Source organism: Microtus ochrogaster, chromosome 2 (genome assembly GCF_000317375.1).
Source record: "Microtus ochrogaster isolate Prairie Vole_2 chromosome 2, MicOch1.0, whole genome shotgun sequence".
In the NCBI taxonomy this organism is placed as follows: domain Eukaryota; kingdom Metazoa; phylum Chordata; class Mammalia; order Rodentia; family Cricetidae; genus Microtus; species Microtus ochrogaster.
This window is the reverse complement of record NC_022010.1, coordinates 18909222-18920052: the sequence shown is the minus strand read 5'-3', so window position 1 is coordinate 18920052 and position 10831 is coordinate 18909222. Positions and strand designations below refer to the sequence as shown.

Sequence of the window (10831 nt, the reverse complement as noted above, 5' to 3'; positions counted from 1 at the left end):
AGAGCACCTGCCTAGAATCCCCCAGTGAGGGGCTGGGGTGTGGCTCAGTGGTAGAGCACCTGCCTAGAATCCCCCAGGGAGGGACTGGGGTGTGGCTCAGTGGTAGAGCACCTGCCTAGAATCCCCCAGTGAGAGGCTGGGGTGTGGCTCAGTGGTAGAGAGCATAGGTCTAGAGTGCAGAAGGATATGATTCCATCACCACTATGGCAAGCAGGTTCCACACTGTTTCAGAGGAGAATGGATCTTTAGGTGCCGTGAAGTGAGGACGCTCAGGGAACAGTGTCACTTGCCTTCCCCCAGAGACATGCCTCTCATTTCATGATATAACTTTAAAATGCTGACATCAGGGGATGGGGGTGTGTAGCTTAGTTGGTAGGGTACATGTTATCACGCATGGGCCATGGATTCGACCCAAAGCAATGCACAAATCAAATGTGATGGTTCAGACCTGCATCTTAGCCCTGGGGAGGTGGAAGCAGGAGGAACAGAAACTGACGTCATCCTCAGCTACCTAAGTTAGTTCCAGGCCAGCCTGACACCAAACCGTCATGGTGCCACATGCATTTATATCAACATGCTGGGAGCTGAGGCAGGAGGATCACAATTTCATGGTCAGCCTGGCTACTTATCAATCCTGTCATCAACCAGTCAATCATCCAACCTATCAATCTAAAACCAACTAATTATAGTAAACCAAAACAACAGCAAAACCCCAAGACTCAATAAAGTTGCTAGATTAAAAATAAACTATAATAAATCATGAACTAGTTCAAGCAAAAGAGCCAGGTAGCCATGCTAAGTCTCTCTGTTCCATGTACCAGGGTCCCCCTTCATCACAAACATAAGTATGTTCGTGACCCTCAGAGGATGCCTAGAAAGAGGGTAATAGGATTGCAGGGTCTCTTGCAGGTGGGAGGTCACCACTTGTCTGTTTCTGAGGGCATGATACCCAGGTGGTGTGTGTTGAGGCCTTCCTGCTTTGGAAGGAACCTAGACCTATAGGTGAGAGATTCAGACTTCAAGGGGTTAACTCAGTGGAGAGAGTGCCTTCAGCGCAAGGGTGAGGGCTTGAGTTCAGATCCTGAGCACCCACAAAGAGCCAGGCATCTCCTCTAATCCCAGCCCTGGGAGCGGGAGTGGGGAGTAGATACAGAAGAATCTTGAGGGCTTCCTGACCAGATATCCCAGTCAATCAGCAAGCTCCAAGCTGATGAGAGACCCTGTCTCAAAAAACAAGGTAGAGAGTTCTATAGGGAAGGACCTGCTGTCATCCTCGGCTCTCTGAATAAATGCAAGGGGGCGTGCACCTGCATACACATGTGTATATGCGTGCATATAACACACACAGACACACACACACACATGAGATTCAAGCTTTGGAAAAGGTGACCATACATATTTCATAATATAAAAAAAAAACTAAAGAAGGAAGTAAAAATTAAATGTGAATGTTTTGTTGCCGGCAACCTCCAGGCTGGGAAGCATCTCACATAGGAGGTTCATCCTCACGCATGTGCTGGTGGAGCCAGGCTGGAGGTTGGGCAAAGTGACAGTGCTTGGGTTCTGCAGCCTCTGACATTCTTATTGATCCTCATGGCTGGGATTCTGGGGTGGGTGGACTGGTGATGATCAGAGGTCAAAGGTGAGCATCAGCCCCGGAGTTCTGAGGGCTTGAACTTGTCTTTCTCATGAAGATGGATGGGTGGTTCTCAGGCAAATGAGAAACTACCTCGTGCATTGGGACCGTCTCTGGGGGACATACCGAAGGATGGAGCTAGCGGTAGGGGTAAATTGGGACTCTGAGGTTCTGTGGTAGGTATGGACTCTGGTGTTGATCCTGGATACATGTGCACTTTACCTGTTGTGTGAGACCATGCCTCAGTTTACCCGTGGTCGCGAAAGGAGAGTTATAGCATTCTCCTCTAGTGTTCGTGGAGGGTCATGTGATTTTGATGCAGGTAAGAAGCTGGAAGCTGGAAGCGATACAGGCTGTGCAGGAGCAGATATGAGCCTTGTCTGGTGTTTGCAAAATACCTGAGCTGAAGCAGAGGAAGAGGAGCCAACGCCTTCCCACGCCATGCTGGGGGAAGAGGAGGTTCCCTCTGCCTGAGCCTCAGCTCTGCCAGATCTCCTGTGCTGTGAATATAGACAGCCAAAGCAGGGGAGGGTGCCTGGAGACCAGGGTTTCCCAATCTCTCTGCTCCCAGGGAAGAAGCCTGGGAGAGGAGGCGGGTGTGTCGTGCCGCTCCTGAGGGTGGGGGCAGAGAGAGCCTGCTGTACGCGCATGGTGGTGGGCAGCAGGTGCTCAGGGGCCTCCCTGTCCCCACAGCATATGCGAGAGGCTGCTGAACGGCGGCAACAGCTGGAGTTGGAGCATGAGCAAGCCCTGGCCATCCTCAATGCCAAGCAGCAGGAGATCCAGCTTCTGCAGCAGGTGAGCCCAGGAGTGTGCGCGAGAGAATGGTGTGTGTGTGTGTGTGTGTTTGGCTGGAAGGGTGGGGTGTGTGTATAAGCTGGTCCTGAGAGGGTAAGACATGTATATATGTGTGTGTGTGTGTGTGTGTGTGTGTGTGTGTGTGTGTACATGTCTGCTAGGCCTGGGGAGGTTTTTGTAACTGTGCACCAGGCTGAGTCTTGGGGGCTACAGAGCCCTTTTGGGGCCTTCATTTCACCCCAAGCCTTGGTTTCCCTGAGGCTGATTCTAGGCTGTGCCTTGTCACACACAAACCATACAAAGCTGTTCCAACCCCATGCCAGGCTGTGGCAGGAAAAGCATGCAGACAGTTCCAGTTCCTGCCAGGGGCATGCCTTGCTTAAGCCTTGGGGAAGCAGGTTGCTCACTGACTTCACCCTGGCCTGGGATTAAAATCCTGTCCCAGGGAAAGGCACAGGCCAGGCCAATGCTATGGCATGTGGTGGAGGTGTGGGAACCTAAGCTATGTCCGTGTGAGTTCAGCACATTCCTGAATGATATCCTGTTATGATATCACTGGATGGAAGGATTTGAGTTCACTGCTGCTGCTGTTGTTATTAAGTGGTATTATTACATGTGTTATTAAATGGTAAACCTAGGTTTATTTATGACAAGATTCCAGAGAGGGGGGCAGTGAGGAAGTCAAGAGAAAACAGGAGAGAACCTTCCTGATGAGGAAGGAAGGAGGCAGGTCCAGAGTCAGGTATGTCACTGTGATGGGTGGTGCTGAGGAAGCCCACCCCTACCTCAGCCCAAGCTTGCTTTACTGGCCTGTCTCTTTCCCAGGTAGAAAAATTCCTATTGCAAGAACAGGGGCTGGGTGGGAAGGGCACTGAAGAATTAGAATATGGAGACCAGAGACTGACTGGCTATCATCTCTCTCTTCTCTTGCTTGAAGCCAAGTGTCCCTGGCTCAGTGCTGGCCAGGATGGGTAGTGGGTGATTCTTGTAACTTCTGTCTGGCCCTATGCCTGTCTGATGATCATCATGGGTCTTTGATCTTACAGGGAAGCTCAGTTGCTCGACCCAACTGGACGGTGATAAAAATCTGTCTGCTTTTACCAATCAGAGGCAACAGGTAGCTGAATTTTGAAGCCCCCTTTTCTAGTCAATATCCGAGACCTTGTATTAGGTATAAATTTCATTAAACTGCTGTTCGTGGGGACTGTCACAACCACACTGCCTGTCATAACAAGTTGGTCAGAATACTGAGAAACAATATTATGTCAGGATATTATTCTTCCTCCCCAGGGCTGGGAGGAGCGAGATGCTATTCATTACAACTTGGAAGCTGTATCCCCCTGCCGGGTCCATCTGAGACAGATAAAGAGTCTGCAGAAATACAAATAATATCTAATAAGGGTGACAGGATATGGCTCCTCCACAGATGGCTCCCTGGGAGCCTGGGGTCATATTGACTGAGTGTCTATCTGATTAGAAAAGGAGCCAGCCCCACCTGCCTGCTCAGCTTTTCTTCTGCCGTCCAAGTTCCCTTGAACCTTTTGTCCCTTCATCATGCTCTTTATTTTGGACATATAGATGCTTCTTCATCTGTGAGGACAGATAAAATCAAACACCAGTTCTGTAATGTCTGAGAGACAATGGCTCGAATAAAAAAGTAGCAGTGGAAGTGGAATGAGACAGCGAAATCTTCCCCAAGTTCATGGTCCATTTGGTCTTTTCTGGGCACAGTCTGAGCACTGCCCATGGTGTCCCCGCTCTCCTCACAGTGTTGGCACTTTTGGTAGACACTGAGCAGTTCAACAAGGGAGATATGGTGTCCTGGGAGCCCCAGGTGTTCCCATCTCAGGATGGAGGTAAACGAAGAAGTATATGACAAAACTATCAGACCCCACGTTGGCTAACACCTTGAAGGTAATCAAAACCTCTCAGGGTCCCAAGCTATTGCGTATTACGTAACTGTCATGTTCTGAGCAGCATGGGTGCTTGTTGGTTTGGGAACATCAGGGTTTCAGGACAGGTCAACCTGGGTACTCACAGTGATCACTGGGTGAACTCCGGAGCTGGGGACCCAGGTTGACACAGAGGACAGGTAAGATGCTGTTCCTATGTGGCCCTCATCGTGGTGCCTCTGTGAGATAGAGATGGTCAATTCTTGCCCTTGCACATGCCCTTCACATCCCAGTAGCATCTGCGGAGTGGCTTGGGACCTGGGCTATGGAGCCCTCCTCTTCTACAGCTACAACCAAGGAGCTTGTGGTTACAGATGGGCTGGAGGTCCTGGGATGTAAGCCTGATCCCACGGTGACCTCTTCAGAGCCATTCTGAGCTCCTAGAATACCACTTCTGAGGCTGCAGATAGTCAGAGTCTCAGGCCACCTGTGCCCTTGTTCCACAACACAACAATCTACTGTCCCTACAAAGGTTTGCCCATAGGAGGCCGTGGGCTTCAGTGTGACCGTTCTCAATCCTGGGTGTGTTTCTGAAGTGTGAGGTACAGAAGAGCCAGCCAGAGTGTGCTGCATGGCGTCTTTTTTGTTGATTTCTGCACTTCCCATGGAAGTCAAGGCTTTGTTATATGTGGAAAGTGGAGTACGCACAGACCAACACCACACATACTCAGGACAGCATGGGTCCTGCCATTATTTGTGCTTCTGGGGATGGCAGCCAGGATCTTGTCCAGGCTAGGCAAGTGTTCTGCCACGGAGAAGTGCCTGGAGCTTCGGGCACCAGTCTTCCATTGTCCTAGACATGCCCCCGGGATGTGGACATGTGCTTGTCAACATCTCAGCCCTGATAAACGTCAACTCCAGGCTCCTGTCTGAGTCCCTGCAGCCCCAATAGTTATAAGGCGCCCATTTAAGTCACAACAATAAAAATGACTCTGCTTGGCTCCATTCCACACTTAGAGCAGTCACCCTGGCACAGGATGGCTCCCAGGCCAAGTGTCCTATGCCTGTGTCCCGTGTCTCTCCTGTGTGCATGTCTGTCTCAAGTCTACCACTGCAGCCGTGGCCTGTCCCTCTCTCTTGGACCACTGCCCCTGCAGGTGATAGGTCCCTTCTGTTCTGGAGAGCGCTGTAGGCATCCATGGGAGCCATAATTCTTCCTCCGTGCTTCTCCGTCTGCAGGCATCCTGTCTCCACGAAGGTCACACATCCCCCCTCCCCGCCTCCATGTTGGCAGTGGCCCCAAAATGAGCCTTGCTTGAGTTACTGCTGAGATTTTTTTTCCCAAGATTCTGGAGCTGCCAACATGGAGTGTTAAATTTAACAATCTATTCCAATCGCCCAAATGGCCCAGCTTGGAAGTAGCCTATGAAAATGAACTCCTGATCAGCCTCCAGAGGCAGAGATGGAGTCACCGCTGCCAAGTTGGCCCGGCCTCCCCGGCCTGCCTGAGAGCTTTGTTGATTGAACCCTGACAGTTAAAAACTGTCTTTGACTCGATGACAGAGATATTTATAAAACCTCTCTGTTCCCCGGCTGTTCCTTCACCCCTCCTGTCCCATTTTGTTATTTCTTCTGTCATTGTTGCTGTTTTGTTGTGAAAGGAACAATTTCAAGTGTCAACGCGTGAGCCGAATTCAATAACCGTGTGATTAGTGGGCCTAGTTCTAGCGGCTCTCCGGGCTCTTATTCCCTCGTCGGGAATCTGCGAGAATGAGACGCGTGCTGAATGTGCTTTACGGAAATCTTGGGCTTGTTCTCCTTTGAGTCCTCGCCACGGAGCTGAGTTCTTGCCTCGGCCCAGCACACACGCAGTCTCACAGCGGAGGAGATGAGGTGATGCTCACTTGTCACCCGCAAAAGTGCAAAGTCCAGGCTGATGCTCTCCCCAAATGGAAACCCCAGTGTGAGCCCAGATGGGCACATGGCTGCTTAATTAGAGCAGGTGATGAGGCAGGAGACTGGAGTGCCCAGAAACAAGTGAATTCGCAGGCTGAAGAGTGGGGGTGTTGGGGGTGCAGCTCGGTTGCTACAGCCCTTGCCTAGCATGCACAAGGCCCTGGGGTCAACCCTCAGTATGGAAGACATTTGTTGTGACAACATATGCCTGTCACCCCAGCACATGGGAGGGGGAAGGAGGAAGATCGCAAGTTTGTCTTTGGCTACATGGTGAGTTCGAGGCCAGCTTGGGCTACATGAAATCTCATCTCACAATAAAACAATAAATGAAGCTGAAAAGTGCTTGGAGACACAGATGAGCCCAGCTTAGACACACAGCCTGGCGAGGCAGGGGCCTGAGCTGTCTCTTTATTCCATCCCATGATGCAACTGCAGACCCCTTGAGCCTCAGTTTATCCACTTTTGGTGTGAGCATCAATTCTTACCAGTGGGCGATGGCATTTATCCCAGAAAGGTTGCCTGCCTATATTACCACAGTGTGACTTCGGGTGTAGTCACGTCCAGGGCCTTAACCAGCTGCCTCAGGCACACATGAATCCCAAATGCTATCATAATTCATTTCTCTCTGTCTTCCCTTGAGAAAGCTTCATCTTTGGCTTCAATGTGGAGGCCCCACAGCACTCTACCTTTTTCCCTCATGGTAAGATGGCCACAGTTGCTCCAACTTCTCAACTCAAGTCCCAAAGAAAAGGGACTTTTCCCAGCATTCTCCAGCAGAGGCTCTGGGCGGGAATTAGTCCCTGTGGACATGAAGGCGAGAATCTGGGATTATATTTAATCTCTTCCTTCAGTCGTATAAATTCAGACTCTCTTCTCAGGTGATGAGGCCATGAAGGCAAATATGACATGAACTGTCACTATGCTGAGACCTCAGGAGCAGTGGGGACAGGAAACAAAGAGGTTGCACTTAAATTTTCTGTGTAAACTGCCCTTAGCCAGACAGGGGCTCTCCTGCAAAATTTCTTCAGTAAAATGTGTCACGTGTCTTCTTCTGTGTGGTGTGGCTTTAACTGTGGGAAGGGGGCAGGCCCCTGCCGCAGGTTGGGGGTGTGGGACTCCATGCACCATGGCACCTTCTTTGGCTGAGGGTGATCTGAGGAGGACCTGGTCCTTCAGCAGGATAGTGCTACATTTCCCAGGCAGGAGGATGGATGAGAAGACAATGTTCCTCAGGGTTAACATGGAGACCCCACTGCTCTGATTCAAACCCACATGGTTCCTTCTCAGCTGCAGGTTCAGAGCCATTTCTGTGTAGCCCTGGCTGTCCTGGAACTCACTCTGCAGACCAGGCTGGCCTCAGACTTATAGAGACCCACCTGCCACTGCCCCCCCAGTGCTGTGACTAGAGGCACGCGCTAAAACACCCATCTCCAACTACCATTCTTTCTTCAAACTTTCTCTTTATTTATTCTTTGTGTCTTTCACATCATGTGTCTCCACCTCATTCATTTACCTGTCCCTTTATATCTCTCCTCTGCCCATGCAACCTGCTTCCCCAAAATAAAATTTAAAAGAAAAGGAAGGAAAACTGAATCTCATCATGGAAACTGTCTTATGACATAGTGAGTCACACAGTAAACCCTTTTATCCACTTATCTTTACTTGCAAGTGTTCATTGCAAAGAGTCATTGGTCTGGTTCAAGACCTCTGGTTTCTGCTACACTATTGATGCTGGGCCCTCACTGGGACTCCTCTTGGATATCCTGTTGTTGTCTTGTATTGTGGAGATCCTGCAGGACTGGTACCTTCATGTGCTCCAGCAGATCATAGATGAGGTGGATGTTGGGGTTCTGGTTCTGGGCAGGGTTGGTCATCCAGGCAGCTCTGTAGACCAGGCTGGTCTCGAACTCACAGAGATCTGCCTGCCTCTGCCTCCCGAGTGCTGGGATTAAATGGCCTTTAATCTAACTCAGAATTTCGTGATAGTGAGACACAATTGCTCCTGGCAACACCGCTCTATTCCCGAGAGAATGTTGAGCACCAAAGACACTCCACCTGGAGCCTTTCTATTTGGCAGAACTGGCCTTTGGGCAAAGAAATGCCCATACCTCAACCACTGACAGAGATACAAAGCGTGCATCAATGGATAAAACAGGACTATCATATCCTGCCAAGACAGGGTAAGATAGTTTTGAAAAGTTCCTTGCCTTTAATAATGGTATGTCAGTTATGTTAGGCCTTAGCCAAAGTTGGTTGACTCAACATTGCAAACGAGACTTTGGGTGATTGCCCAGGTAGTCAGTTGTCTCTGTCAATTGTTGCACATTTTGGATATATCTCGTTTGTTAAGTAATATTTATTCCCTTCTCAGATCTTTGACGGAGTTGAAGATTATATAATTGTAGTTACTCTCTATATTATTTAGACTCCTTGAGATAGAATGTTTAGCAAAACTTTTGTTCTCAATATTGTTTGTTATATTTATTATTTGTTATTATTGTATCTAGTTGTATTTGGTTTAGTTCTGTCTTATTTAGACAAAAAGGGGAGATGTAGGGATAAGTCCCGCCCCTTAGGGGGCGTGTTCGCCTCGAGCTAATGTTTGCCTATAAATTTGGCGAGCTTGCTCTCAGCCGCTGCTTCTGCTTTCCTGGTCTCTGCAGGAACGGTGGTTCTGTACGTCTATTTCTCCATTAAAGCTATAAATATATACACAATCTGTCTGCATTCGTTTACGCCATTACACCCCATCCCCACCACCAGGGTGAGCTCTCCATCATTGCCCTGACTAGCTCACCCCTTGCAGAGATGAACATGGGGAGGGGCCAGTTCTCGGTCCAGCTGCCATCCCTTCTCTGCCTGACTGCCTGGAGATCATCAGAACCAACCGAATCCTCACCACGTGGCGCAGCTCGAGGGGAAGACCTGCAGACTCTACCCTCGCTCTGGGGAAATGGGAGCCACGGGCATACTCTGGTCATGAAGCTTCTGATCCGTGTCCCTCCTCTCCTTCCTAAACACTTTTTCCTTTCTCCATCACGAACAGGCTCAGGTTGAAGCTAAGAAGGAGCATGAAGGTGCTGTGCAGCTGTTAGAGGTGAGCACGGGTGGGTGGGTGGGGTCGGGAGGACTACAGCATTGCCAGAAAATAAACAGTATCCACCGGATGTTAGAAACTAGACGTGGCCATGGCACCCCTCACTCACATTGTCCTCACAAGTCTGCCCTCCCCTGGGCACCGTTACCGTTTCTGTCCTTACCACTGAGGAAACAGCACAGAGAGGTGGATCAACTTTTCCTCAATCACACATCCTGGGCCAGAGCTGTGTGTCTCAGTAGTCTGTGCCCTTTGGCTAGCTGCTCTCAATGGGAAGTGAAGAGGGGGAGGGGGAGGGGGAGGATTTTCTTCTAGGATTGGTGTTGGGTTATTCGGCGCTCTTCATCCTTTGAGGGATGGCAGAGGGGACATTGCTGAAGCTTTGCGGTCCTGATGGGGAGACATTTGCAGGATCAGAGAAGGGAGGGTCTGGGATAGTGGTTGTCAACCTTCCCAATGCTGCGACCCTCTAATACAGTTCCTCACATCGTGGTGACCCCCCCCCAGCCATCAAGTTATTTTATTACTACTCCATAACTGTCATTTTGCTACTGCCATGAATCACAATGTAAATATCTGATGTGCAGGCTATCTGACATGGGCCAAGACCCACGGGTTGAGGAATACTGGTCTAGGAGCAAAGTGGTTAGTGCCGTACCAGCTATTTCTGGGATCATTGTTCCTGTGGGAATGGCCATCTCAGTCATGTGCAGACCTTCCTCGGTGGTCTTGGGGGTCTGGAAGCAAAAACAGCCACCGGGTCCCATCATCTGGGCCAGCACACTGGAAGTGGCCACTTCTGGTCTGTGGCTTTGGTCCTACATCAGTCGGTCTTCATAGAGAATGATAGGCACATAGAAGGCAGTTGAGCTCTTGGCAGCCTTAGGAGTCTTTGCCATTCATTCCTCATGTATAACGACCTGTTATCCAGTGGAATGGTGGTGAACCGAACTAACCGTGTGGCTCCCCAGGCTGCCTGCTGCCAGGGAAGGGGAGCTTTCCAGGAAATTGCAAGATGTCCCCTTCCCTGGGGGAGTAGCTACTACTGAACACAGAGTGTGTGCTCCTCTTGCGTCTCCCTCTGGAATCTATTCCTCCCATAGGGAAGGTTCCATGGCCACTCACCCATGTATTAACAGTGATCTTTGGGAAGTTCCTATTAGTTAGTATCAGGAGGTGTGTGTGTGTGTGTGTGTGTGTGTGTGTGTGTGTGTGTGTGTGTGTGTGTGTTACATGACAGAAAAAATACACATCCTGGGAAAATGGAACATGTTTCCTCCAGATGAGAACAGTTCAGTCGGACTTCCCTAGCTAGAAACGAGTGCCTTCAGTTGCCCCAAAGCTTATAGACTTGGTTGCCTGTGTGGCTTCCATCTCCTCCTGAGCTGTCACTGCAACCTGTTACAGCATTGCTGGGTAGCCCATGCTTTGAGCTCTCTTAACACCCACGGC

General features: G+C 49.9%; 1 protein-coding gene across 9 annotated transcripts in view; it reads left to right on the top strand.

Annotated features, from left to right (window-relative positions):
• Rimbp2 (RIMS binding protein 2) overlaps positions 1–10831 on the top strand; it is a 191682-nt gene that overhangs the window by 128713 nt on the left and 52138 nt on the right. For all 9 annotated transcript variants that reach the window (XM_013350341.2, XM_026784541.1, XM_026784544.1 and 6 more), the window contains 2 exons: positions 2330–2434; positions 9329–9379. In XM_013350341.2, the coding sequence (XP_013205795.1) occupies positions 2333–2434; positions 9329–9379 (153 nt within the window). In that variant the 5' untranslated portion in view covers positions 2330–2332. The remainder of the gene's footprint in view (positions 1–2329; positions 2435–9328; positions 9380–10831) is intronic.